The sequence below is a fragment of the Thunnus albacares genome, chromosome 17, assembly GCF_914725855.1.
Source record: "Thunnus albacares chromosome 17, fThuAlb1.1, whole genome shotgun sequence".
NCBI classification, from domain to species: Eukaryota; Metazoa; Chordata; class Actinopteri; order Scombriformes; family Scombridae; genus Thunnus; species Thunnus albacares.
In genome coordinates this window covers 7,805,888-7,819,543 of record NC_058122.1, presented here as the reverse complement: position 1 = coordinate 7,819,543, position 13,656 = coordinate 7,805,888, and the positions used below count along the sequence as shown (strand labels likewise).

The window sequence follows — 13,656 nt, the reverse complement described above, 5'->3', positions numbered from 1 at the left end:
AGCAGTCTGGCACCAATAGGAATCTGAGGTGACTGTCTTTGAAGCCGTCCCCTTACTGAGTGTTTGACCTACAGACGTGTCCTTAAGCACGACATTGAATCTCTACCAGCTGCAAGGTGGTCATTGTGCAGCTGACCACTTGTGCTGACCTTGTTGTGGAAGGGAACATGTGAGAAAGCATTTCTTTACTAGCAACAGGTGCTTGTGTAAAAGCTGTTTTTATCCAGGGGATGGTATATTATCAGCTGAAACACATCGTACTATCCAGCATCACCAAGGCATTTTTATCTGTTGTATGTCTGCAGTAGACATCCTGTCAAACTGTTCTAGGATTAGAAAAGCTGTCTTAGCTTTGTGTAGACCAGTTTTACTCTGGTGCCATCCACACTGCTTAGGTGTTCACCTGTGGCAGTGTGTTTATTCATGTCTGCTTCTATTCCTGTTGGATAGGTGCAGTTGAGCTGGCCAGTCTGACTAACTGTCTCCTTGTGCATCACAGCGGCTGCTGCCTGTCTAGCTGGCAAACCTGCCCGTCTATCTGCGTCTGTATGTAGTATTACTGTTCTTCTCCGGGGTGCGCATCACTCTCAGGCTGAACATTGGGTGGGATTAAATCTGGGGGACATCCGTTGGAGAGATGCTCTTAGATGTCATTATCCCTGTGGGGAGTCTCATCATCATCCCGCAGCGGAGAGACGCTCGGCACACCAGCCCGGGAAGACTGCTAGAAAGACAGCCGTGACAGCCTTACGTCTGCAAGAAAATTGTGATGATCATGCGAAAAAACAACACCCGAAAAAAGGCTGGAGATGTGTGCAGTTCCAGTCTGTGTGTGCATAATGGGTTCCTGTGGAAAACCTTTTGAAAATGGCAGTATCACAACCTGAGATAGTGAAATCCATCCTCCTACAGCTTCTAATCATAGCAAGCATACCTGGAATTAATTGAAATGTGTAAAATTAGCAACAGAATTGATAGCTGAAAATGAAACTCATCAGTCAATATTCAGCCTAAGGGGAGAGTGAAGAGATAGCTTTCCTCCAGTGTGTTAGCCCAGGTGGTGTGAATTAGAGAGGTCTGTAAAAGATTGAGGGCAGGTGATTTTACATCACCTTTTTGTTTTTATGTGTGGACTCTCGAAATCACATAATTGACTGAATTTTGTTAGGGTAAATTTATACCAAGTAGTTAAACTGCTGCCAAACGTCAGAAGACCTACAAGTAGATAACTAGGACGTCAAAAATGACACTTCTGTGTAAAAAAGAAGGGCATTTATTTAGTTTTCCTGTATACAGACTTTTCCTCTTTGTCCTCTTCCTTTTGCAGGGTTAGTGATGTGTGTATTGTACTGGCAGATATGGTAGACACAGTACAGTAGCGGATTAGGCCATGTTCTTACTTAAGCATATTTCAGGGCTTGGGTTTTGATGTATCCAACCATACCCATGAGATGCTGATTTCCACTTGAAGAGGCAGATTTTGAGCATGCACTGTATCCACACTGTATTCCAGTATCTTCCTTTAAGAAACCAATCCAGCACAACATCCACTTGAGATTATTTTCCCCTACAATGGAGTGGTGCAGATACCCTGCTATACAACCTTGTTGTTTCTCACTACACATATAAACACAGGCCCCACAAAGAAGGGAAAAAAAAAAACCCCTTGCACACCCACTAATCAAAAAAGGGAGAATCCTGGTGCCAAAAATAACAGCTTGGAATGAGATGGATGGAGGAGGACAGATTATTGTGGCTCTAATCTGTGAAAAGCTGACAATAAAACACATTTAAAGTGATTACAGCGCTGTTATTGGCACGGGGGGTCACTCAATGCACCGTGCTCTTCCTATCCCTAGCTTTACCTTTACAGACAATGTAGTCTGCAGCATAACTCAACACATATAAACGCCTGTGTAAAGGTCTTACACAATGACACATGGACTCAAACGCTAATGCTGATGCAAAGCAGCTGAGGAGAGAGAAGGAAAGTAAATAAACTGAGGTGGTAGGGAAGTAAGAGAAAATAAAGAAAAGTAAGGATGGATGAGAAAGAGGAACAGGGTGGAGAGAGGGATTTCAGTGCTGAAGCCACAAATCATGGTGAAGATTAAGCGTCTCTTCTGCGAGGCAGAGTAGGTGTAAATAGAAACGTGTCCCTGGGAGAGATCCTAGACCAAATGCTTATCTTCCTGAGTGTTGTCAAAACACATTTGTCAGTCTGAAGTGTTTAAGTATCTTTGTGTCTATAGGAGACTTGATATGCAAAAATAAACAGCTGATGGAAGATGGGTAGCACCAGACATGTGTGTCCACAAAGATACACAGTGTGGACAAACACGCACACACCCACCACCTGAGACTAGACAAAACAGTTTTCACTCTGATATGACTCCTGGCATGATGGAAGTGTGTGGACGAGCAAGTTGATCTTGTATTATCCTTGTGTGTGTGTGTGTGTGTGTGTGTGTGACTCCCTCAGCTGCAGTACCAGCACATTATCAAACAGCTGCAGGTGGTTTTACCCGTTCAACAGCTGCCACATCTGAGGAAACGATGAGAAAATGGTTCACATTGTGACTGTGTCTGCCCAGTAAATTAGCCAAGTGAGTCTGGGGCTCTGGTGTTACCATACTCTTCCCCTCGCGCTCTGCTGTCTCCTATGGGAGCATCCTTGGACTGTGTAAAGGCTCACTGGGCAGCACTGTGGCCTGGAACAGCTGCTGAGAGATCTACATTGTGATTACTCAGTTGAGGGCAATATTTTAATATCAAACGTGTTTTTTGTAAGATTAGACACCTATCCTTTCAGAATAGTTGTAAAAGTGACTGTTCATGGCAATGCAAGAAGAAAACCAATGTCGGCCATCTTGCAGACATCTTGCAGGGTTGGACAAAACTCATACAATGCAAAATTGGTGTTTCATTGAGCACTTGCTTCAGGTGCACAAATATAACCTGACAACAGGGCCGGAGTCACCTTAGAGGAAATAATTCTGCAGGATAGGGATGGGATGAACCTCTGATACTTGATAATAAAGAGAACCCCAACGAAGAGTAGTGTATAACATTATCAGGGCAAAGACTTGCAGCAGATAGTTGTGTACCTTATTCCCAGGAAGTGCTGCATTATCTTGTGGAGGGCCACAGGACCATAGATTAAAGGGCAGTTTGGGTGCAGTCAAGTGTCCACAGAAGGAATAATTGAATTGCTGGGAAGTTTGAATAGTTGTGGGAAGCTGTAGAAGCCCACGAGTCTCTGGTTAAGTTGGGCCTTTAAAACAGTTCTCGGGTTCAGCATTTATAGTTTTTTTTTTTTTCCTCTGCTTCTATAGTCACACAGAATGTTGGCTGGAGGCCAGCTGTAATGATCTATGATCATCATAATTTTATTGATTCATTAAGGATGGCCACTTCATACTATCTTGTTATTGGGGAAAGCAGCAAGATTTGTCTAAGGTCTTACCTTACATCGCATCCAACATCGCAGTATGATCTACAGACTGTTAAAGCTTCGTGCCAACAAGTATGACCCTGTTTACACTTGGTTTTAAAATGCATGTTGGGCAGAGTCCAAAATGAACTTTTTCATCTACCAGCCAAGGTGGCTGGTAGATGAAAAAATTACTGGCCAGACTGATTTTTTTTACGAGCCAAAATGATAAATTGCTTTTTACTATTGCAATTTGCTATTATTACTATTTATCATGTCATCTTGGTCTCATATACAATTGCTAATCAATATTATAGTATCACAGTAATGTAAAGACTACAGCAGCATAAGCAATCAGAAAATCCATTGGCATGAGTCTCAGTGATGATTTAATTACTATTTTGCGTCTCAATTGAATGCCAAATTTACCAGAAGGATCATGCAAAATACTTTAAATTATTGAATTATTAATTAATTACTACTTGTACATCATATGTGTGGCAACAAACAACACTTTATTGAGCTGCCAGATGTTTGAACGGGGTTCGGCGGGACATTCAGGGTAACAGCGACATTCATATAATATAGCCAAGTTAACCCTCCGAGCTAACGCGTGTTAACGCATGCTAACTATGCTAACGATAAATCGGAAATGTACAACTACATTTTTTGCCACCACTAGATATGAAACAAAAGCTAGAAAGTATATCATATTACGTTGCTGTACTTCTAAGCAGAAGGCAGAAGATAACGTTATCTCTGCCTGACAAGCCCAGGCAGCTCTCCCGCTCCTACCACCGTCTCCTCGGCCTGCCGCCGGGTGTGCAGCGCTATCTTCTTCTTTTTTTCCATTTTATGGCAGGTGGCAACCAGCGTTAAGGTGCATCACTTCCACCTACTATGCTGGAGTGTGAACCAGTTATCTACCTCCATAAACAAACACAGCGAACCACAGCGAACAACTTTGTGTAGGAAATTCATTTTTTCCACTGGCCAGAGTGGCAGATGGATTGGGATCACAAGTGGACAGCGCTAAATACAAGTGTAAACAACCACCAAGATGCATTGTGATCCAATCACTCAAACCACTTGCCAAGGTGGTCTGGGATGCATTTTAACACATATCGTTTGTAGTGTAAACACTAATGTGTCCTGATGCGTCCCTGACAAGGACATAGCAGGAAAATATGTCATCAATGCAGGATGTGGTGGTGGTTTTGATCACAGTGTCAATCTCAACATTTGGAATAGCCCGTGTGTATTAGTTCTTGAAACATTTTTGTTTTCTCAGCCAGCCCATGCAGAACAAATTTGGTGCTTGTCTGGTGACAGACTGACGTAATAACTGTGTGCAGGGCCCTTTGCCCTTCTAGTGGAAGTGACATAGGCAGTAACGAAATCTGAACACAAGCGGTCAGCTGGACACCTTGGAGACACATGATAGACACAGGTGTGAACAGCGATGCGTCTCGGCTGTCCACTCGTGTTCAGATCACCGTAACGCATTGTAAAACCAAGTGTAAGCAGCCTCTTTGGATCAACTTCAGGTTGTCATATTAAGTCCACTCCTAACCAATTTCCTGTAAATGTTGGAACTCATAATACATTAAGTAATGGTTTTATAAATGCGCTCCCTGCCTGCCTGTACCTTCTGTTCTCCTGGCATCTTCCTGCACACTGCACTTTGTGATGGAATGACAGACTCCTTTGAACCTCCTAATAACACTACAGCAGACAGAGATATACGAAGCATACCTTTATTACACTGTTTAATCTTTGTTTGCTTAAAAACTGGTAGCCCACTGCATGCCCAAATTTAATCAATTGCATCATTTTTGAAAATACAGGTATGCTCAATGAAAATATAAGTTGATGACAAAGTTTCAGAAACAACATTGCAACAGCAGGATTACAGACAGAATGTCAAACATCAATATCACACATACAGTATAAGACATATTATACTGTATATCAGAGTTGTCACATATCACTAGTACCATAAAATCTTGGCACACATAAGAACATCATCATGCCATCAATATAAGCAAATGTAAATCCCTGCATACTGCTCCTTTTCTTGTATGCCCTAGAGAATTTTATGTGAAAATAGGTTACCTACATATGTGCATATTAGGAACAAACAAAAATTAAATGATATTAAGTCAATAGTTTGTTCCAGATGATGCCTGGAGCGTGTTTCGTTCTTCTGTCAGAGTCAAATGGAAAATAAAGTATAGTCCTGTGGATAATATTGATGAATGTTTCAGCAGAACTCCCTCTTTAAATATCACACACATCTTGCCTAGACTGAAATGGTTTAACACAGCGTGGACCGGCTCTGTAAATGGCTTGTCTGTGATTTGTGGAGGGAGTTGAGTTACAGTAGCTGGGCCCTGACTCTTCCTGTTCATCGTGGAAGCAGCAGACCCAGAGCAGTGGCACGGACAAGAAGGGGAGCTGTAGAGCTGTAAGGGACACACAAACACACACACACACACACTGAACTTATAAATAAAGTAGGAATTGTGTGCAGAGGCGTAATCATAGACCCTATGCACAGGGAGTGACTGTGCCCCCCACCGCTTTCTTCCTGCCATAATTATTCCATACATGACAAACATCTGTATGTCTAATTATCCACATCTCACAATCTACATATTCATTTGCTGATGAGCCCGAAGTGACACTAAATCTGTCAAAATCTGTCTAGAAGTGATATTTCTGCTACTGTCTGCATAGGACTAGTTTTAGTTGCTTGTAGCTTTTTACATTTAAAAAACATCTGATTTCAAAACTATAAAAAATGAGCTAATAATGCAAACTATACTTAAATAGACAATTGAAGGTAACGGCAAGTGTTTCAGTTTTGGCCCTAGGTAGTCTGTTCCCTTCCTCAAACCCACCACGGTGCCATAGGTTGTTTGTGTGTGTGTGTGTGTGTGTGTGTGTGTGTGTGTGATCAGTCGCCCCCACGTCTCGCTGCTGTGTGGTCAAAGAGGTTGTCCAGGTAACGTTTTCTTTCATCACCTGTCAGCACTTGTTCTGGGTCAGGGCAAGGTGCCACCTGAGGGGTTTAGCCTTGAAACACAAAGAACGCACAATATGGTGCCAAACATCTCAACAACACGAGATTATCGCTGACAAAAATAATCACTATTTCGAGTCTTTTGCGAACGAACCTGCCCGAGCTGTCCCCGCAGAACGCTGAAAGCCACAGATGAAGTTTCTCCTCCTCGTCTGTTCATTCCTTATAATGAAATCACAAGCTAGCGCTGACAAAGGAATTATACTTGTAAGTAGCCTCAAGTGTGCGTGGGTTTGACGTAACGGGCAATTTTTCAAACTCCTGGTACTTATTCTGCTGCGGCTGCTGCTTCTGATACGTGAGCCGCTCATCATGACATTCTCATTTCAATTAAAAGGAGAAATGAAGCCACTACAGCACGCCTGACTTAGCGGTTAAGATAATGTACATGCACCAGAGAAGGTTTGAAACCATCCAGAGAGATATAGAGAGATAGTCTTTTCCGTGCCATCTTCTGCTGTCCTCCTAAATATCAAACCAGGCAATAAATGTGAAAAATTGCTAGTCGCCTTTGTCCTCCAGTTTTCATGCAAATAACACCATCGACAAACCTGACACTTACCACATAATGAGAAGAGGGCGATGAGAGAGTGCGAGCGCAAGAGAGAGATAAGTGGGAGAATTGAGAGGAAGCATTGTACATAAATAGAGTTAAAATGAAAGAAAGAGAAAGAGGGAATGAGGGGAGGAAGAGAGTGATGTGCGCCTCAATGTCCCCTCTTTCTGGAAATAGATACCATTATGCCAGTATATTGGTCCTAGAGCCTCAGTGAACATGTGATTGCGATGCCTGGCTGGTCTGCCTTGGTGAGGGGGCTGGTGAGTGGCTGCTTCAGAACATCATGTACAGACACAGGTCCAAACACATAATCACACACACACACACACACACACACACACACACACACACACACACACACACACACACACACCTTCCACCTCCACAGCAGGCTGCACAGACAGGCTGCATGAATATTCATCAGGGCAGTTTATAATGAGTTCACACATTAGACCAGCATTTCTTTCATATTCTCACGTATCGTAGGTTTGGCAGCGATTCCCTGTATCCAGCTGATTTCTCTTCTCATCAGTATGTGAGCAGTGACCCGCTCCGTGACCCAGTCACATCCCCAGGGCAGAGGGGCTCGCCTTCTCAAAATGCTACCACGGACTGAAAAGTGCTTTTAATATTGTCATGTGCTGTCTGCGGTTGAATCAATTTCGAATCAAAACCATCTCAGCCAAAGATTAGCGCTAAGGTTACGTTTTTTTTTTTTTTTGCTGGCTTTCATTTGAACAAAAAACATAAATGTCAGTTCTAAAAATGCATCAGGGAAACCAAGCCACTGCTAACACTGTTTACAACCTTTCAAACCGCAGTCATCAAATACACACACACACACGCACACACACGCATTCATTTTGCCCACCTCGCACAAACCATTCTCAGCAGTAATTCTCTCTGTCCTGTGTGGATTTATTACCGTGAGGGCAAAATAGGTTGTGATTGGAACAGAGTGCTGTTCGGCCACATGTATTAAACACAAAAGTTGAACACTATGGTGCCTGTTTGTTCACCTGTAAGGTCAGCCATGGTATGTTAATTGACTGGCAAGCTAATTTTCCTGATTGTTTATGCAGTTAGTGTTTGTTCCATACACTGGCCACCTGCCCTGTAATAGTTGGTCTGCATTGACACATGCAGAGATATGCTGTGGGCTCCCTGCTAGTCATAATTGTTGGATTTATAGCTGATAAAAATAAAAAAACAGGAGAGCCAGTTACAGAGCTATAATATCTGCTTCAGGCCTCATATACCCTGCTCTGTCAACTTTCCACCACAACAATATGAGCCATGTTGGCCTTGACATTCATTAATGACTATTACCCTGTTTATTGTCCATTTGGGCCCACTTAGTACCTGGTTTTGTCTGGTTGGGTTACTACCTGAAACACTGTTTTCTTACCTAATTGGCCGATGCCTTGTTGCATCTGTACAGTAACAGAGGCTGAAGCTGTCATAACCAGGCAACAGGGACCGGAGTACCAAAAGAAGAAATGTACTGTTCCTTAATCCTCCTGTATTAGTAGAAATATTTTCTGCATTTGAAAGCAAACATAGCTTCATATCCTGTAAGAATAAATCACCAATATTTAGTCATCATACTGTAGGCTTTTGAGTTATGTGAGCAGGAATTTGTGTTTACCACATGTCTTGCAGTCTCTTGGAAATCGTAATGTTCAACTGAAACAAACTCAGGGAAACAAAAAATGAAAGGTAATCTACACTATTTCTGTAACTAATCATTATTTTAATGAATTATTATTATTTTTTGTCTTCTCCTTTCATAAAATTAAGCAATTATCTGATTATCAAACTAGTTTTTCAATTGAAATTAATCGCAAATTATTCTATTGTATTCTTTTCTTTGTGGAAAAAAAGAATAACATATGCGTATGTTATACATATGTTATCCAGATCACAAAGAAAAGAATACAATGTGTTGTATGTTGTAAAATAAATCATTATTACAGGAGTTTGTGGGGCTAGAAGATCAACGAGGCCAACATTTTCCTGCTAATAAGAAATACGCACAAAATACTAAAGAATAAGATGAAAGTGTGTTCAGACGGTTCTCTTTCCACATTTTTTCTTCCACATTTTAAATAAGTGTATACACATATTAAATAAACAACTTTTCCATTGTTAAATATGTTTGTGCACGTGCATTCACAAAACTTTCCCTATTAAAAAAAGGTTTATAAAAAGCATGAAAGTGTGTGTGTGTGTGAGGTGAGGTGGGGGGGGGGGGTTTGGACCTCAGGGGTCTTGGGCTGGTGAAGGCTATCTGCAGCCCACCCGTGTGTAACTGATACGGCTGCTGTGTGCGTTGGTGTGGCTAATAGAGCAAATGGTGGGTGAGAGGCGAGGGCTGGCTGACGGGGAAATGGGGTCATTTAGTGTCATAACCTTGCTTGTGTAATCTACAGTTTAATACATGCCTTTTGTGTTTCTTTATGAGACATTCTTTGACTCACTATGGGACTTTTTAATGGCCTAATTTTTCTGAATGATCATTGGAGTTACACAGTGCGTTGGCTAATATAATCTCTACCCTGGGGGGGTGTGTGTGTGTGTGTGTGTCTGTCGAGTGCCGGTGTGTGTGTGTGTGTGTGTGTGCGGCTGCAGGCTACTGTGTGTGTGTGTGTGTGACAGGGAGAGATGGGGGAGAGCGAGATGGTGAATTGGGTGTGTATGCATGAAGAAGAGTGTGTTTTGCGTGTGTGTGTTCACGTGTAAAATGTGTCGGACGTCTCTATGCTAATGTGTGCGTTAGAGGAATTGGTGTGTAAAAATACGCCCACTGCAAGGATGCACAGCAGAGTGAGCGGTACGCCGGACTACATCACTGCATTTACATGATCAATGCTTATTGCGAAACGTGTGTGTGTGTGCGCGCTTGTGTATCTCTGTGTCCATCAACTGTGTCTGTATGTGTGCGCATGTAGGCCTATTTTAATTGTTGCCATGGAAACAGAGTGCTGCCAGAGAAGTCCAGATTCAAAGAGGGCATGTCTCTCTCTCTCTCTCTCTCTCTATCTCTGTCTCACTCTGTAACTCTCTCTCCTCCTCTCTGTCTTTCTTCCTGTTCCTCCTCTCCCATCCCTTCTTCCTCGTCTCTTGTCTTCTGTCGCTCCATTCTTCTTCTCCTCTTCGCGTGTCCTCCTCTCCGCTTTCTTTCATCTTTCTTGCGTCTCACCAAGGTCCTCCTTGGTTTTACACTCTCTGTCTTTCTCTTGTTTCCTCCCACTCCCCCCCCCCCCCTCCTCCTTTTCTGTCTCCTCATGCCTCTTATCATCCCTCCCTCATTCCTTCCCTCCCGCCTCTCCATCCTTCCTGGAGTGTGGTGTGCAATTGACTATTAACACAGGGACCTGTAATTAGAGCTGACGAACCTCCAGCAATTAGTTTTCCCTAAAGAAGTTGTTCTGTCATCTCTGCATACATCCCTTTATCCCTCTCTCAATCTCCTTCGTGCTTTTTCTGTCCTCTCTGTCATTTCCTGTCTTATTAGCTGTCAGCTTCGCGGGGTGGTTATTGTTTTTGTTTTTTTGTTCTTCTTTGTACCTTCCATCTGCCTTGTTAAAGGCAGTCATGTATGAGATATACACACAATACACCACTCAGAACAAGTTTATGAGCAACTACACCCCCACCGTCCTGGTTATCTCTGCCCACAAAACCAGAGTGAACATCTATTCCCACCGACGGCACACCTACACAGACTATATGCTGTTAAACTCAAGAGGACACATGCCCTCCCACTCACTCAGATGTAAACATACAGAGCACATACATCTTTCTCAGAGAGGTGACGGTGTCTTTTTCATGTCTGCCTGTTTCTACAGCTGTGTTGCTGTTTTCCCACCTTGCTGCCGTCATCTCTTTCCTCCTCCGTCTTCTCTGGATCTTGCTTATTTCCTCTCTCCCCTCTCTCTTTTTGCCTTTTTCACCGGCCCACCTGCACCCCCCCCCCCCCCCAACCTGCACCCCCATTAATGAAAAGCTCTATAAATAAGCACAGAGAGCAGGGAGTCCGAGAGAGAGAGACAGATACGGTCAAGTAGAACATTGGAGGGAGGTGGAAGGATGGAGGGATGGACAGCAAGCAACTGTGAGTGCTAAACTAGGCCAATAGGGGTTGAAGGAGGGAGGAGGGGAGGGTATCATATCAAAGCCTTGCGAGTGGCTCCGAGCATCTCCGCCGTCAATCACTTAATCAATTTCAGCGTCAGTCAGTTTGTCTGCGTCTCGGGTTGGTATGTCACTCATCTCGCTCCAGACAGTTTGTCAGTCAGTCGGAGTTGGCGTCTTCGCCTCCATCTGCCCTTTCTCTCTGTACGACTTCTTCCCTCCTTCCTTCCCTCTGTTGCTCCTTTCCTCGCTTCTCCCCCAGTCAAGAAGCCAGCATCTCATCTGGAGGGAGAGTTTATATCCTCCATAATAGATACCATAATGCTTCTTCAGAACATTCCACATGAATTATTGATCGGTGTGAGATTATATGTAAACCATATGCCATCATACCATGTATCTGTGTGTGTGTTTATGCACTATTTATGTGTGTCAAGTGTGACCTCTTCTCTCATCCCTCATTGTGTGTTTAAAGCCTCGTATTCCACAAGGTTTCCCGCTCTTCCTTCATCCTCTCCCTTCATTGCCCCATTTCTGTGGACTGACATTGATATCCACTGATTCATATGTTGCATGTAGCCTCTCGGCAATTCACTTGATTCAATCAATGTTGCATGGTGCTATGTTAACCTCTATCTCCTTCTCTCCATCTCCTGCTCTCCCTTTTTTATCTTTATTTTCTCTCTTGTTATCTTGCTTTATCAAATCTCTGCCTACCCCACTTTTTTTTTTTCTTTTTTCTCTCTATCTCCATCTCTTTCTGTTCCACCTCCTTCTCTCCAGGTATTACTCTCCCACTCCTCCACCATGCCTGTCTGCGGCTGTCGCAGCCCCTCCCCCCCTCACGGCCACGCTGGGGCCTCCTCCTCCGCCCCCTCGGTCGCCCAGGAGCAAGAGATGCGAGTACGACCCCGACATCCACCCCCGCCTCCGTCCCTCCACCGCCGCACCAGCGCCTCTCTCTGCCTCTCCTTCCTGCTGCTGCTGCTCTGCCTTCTCCACTTGCCCCCGGCCTGCCACTCACGGAGAGAAAAGGGAGGGGGAGGGGGCGGCGGCGGTGGCGGCGGTGGCGGTCACTACATCCCGATCCCTCAGCCCCCTCCCCACCACATGGCCCTGCCCAACATCCTGCGCGGCCTCAGCATCGCCGTTGTCCTCGTGGGCAACTTCAGCGAGGTGGCGCTGGCCGGGGCCCGGGAGAAGGAGGACTTCCTCCACATGGCGCCCAACGTGGAGGTGCTGACCATGAATGAGACGGACCCTAAAAGCATCATCAAAAGCATCTGTGACCTAATGACGGAGCACTGGCTGCAGGGTGTGGTGTTTGGGGATGACACCGACCAGGAAGCCATCGCCCAGATCCTGGACTTCATTTCAGCCCAGACCCATATCCCCATCCTGGGAGTTCGCGGAGGCTCCTCCATGATCATGGCTGCCAAGGTAGGAAACTCAAAAGTCTTTACTCAGCAAAACCGCACTGATTTCCAAATAGTACAGGTTGTCCCCGTGTTAAAGTGCTGAAATATAAATAGAGGCTCGACTTGGAAACAGTGAATGGAAAGTGTTGGTCAGCACTGATAAATGTAGTGTCCTGCACTTACCTGTGATAACTGGCACCGCATAAAATGTTCAATTACAAAATTATTCCAAACCACACTTAATACAGCTCTATTTTGATTGTTTAGTCTTGCTATTTAAAGTTCAGCAGTGATAACACACTGACTTATTAAATTGCAGCTGTAGTGCAGTAAGACTAGCAGGGCCAGTCCTCTCTACAACCTCTAGTCTCTGCTGAATTACATTTCGATTGGCTGCACTTTGCTGTCAATCACTACTCTATTGCTGTCATTCCTGTGAAATCTTGTCACAGATAGATTACGTCACCATACACAACTTTTTTTTTTTCATCAAGAAAAGATGGATTTAAAGACTCTAGACGAGGCTCCACATCTGAAACTACTGCAGCAGTTTTGCTATGTAGGTATCTAAATGGTATCAGTGTGTTGGCATGTCTGCCATATTCTCCTTTGGGATTTGTATGCACATTTGCACCGATCTTTACTACATTGTCCTCTAGTCTGCCTAAAACAGAGAAGCCATTTTGACTGGTTTGACTGATTGAGGGTTTTTCGTCTCATCCCCTACCACCATACTGCATCAGTATTAACTCCAGACAGACAGGCAGGGTAAGCTGGGTGTCTGACTTGAAAGACAAACTGCCAACAGTGCCGATGCCAGTGACAGGATCAGCTGGAGATTGCACCAGAACAGAGAGCTAGATCTCTGCTTATTTACTAGTCCTTGCCTAATGGGATAAAGCAATCTGCTGCTGCTTTATCTGTGTCCGCCTGGGATCTGGGCTTGGACCCCTTTCCACAAAATCATCTCATTCATTTGGTACTTTGTGCACAAATCCAGCTGCATTAAATAATAACCAGTTAA

The 13,656-nt window shown here is 44.0% G+C and overlaps 1 protein-coding gene across 4 annotated transcripts in view; it reads left to right on the top strand.

Annotated features, from left to right (window-relative positions):
• LOC122966201 (glutamate receptor ionotropic, NMDA 2B-like) overlaps nucleotides 1–13,656 on the top strand; it is a 121,715-nt gene that overhangs the window by 25,021 nt on the left and 83,038 nt on the right. For all 4 annotated transcript variants that reach the window (XR_006398348.1, XM_044330213.1, XM_044330211.1 and 1 more), the window contains exon 5: nucleotides 11,998–12,654. Coding sequence is in view for 3 of the 4 variants with exons in the window: in XM_044330213.1 (XP_044186148.1) it covers nucleotides 11,998–12,654 (657 nt within the window). In the remaining variant the exon portion in view is untranslated. The remainder of the gene's footprint in view (nucleotides 1–11,997; nucleotides 12,655–13,656) is intronic.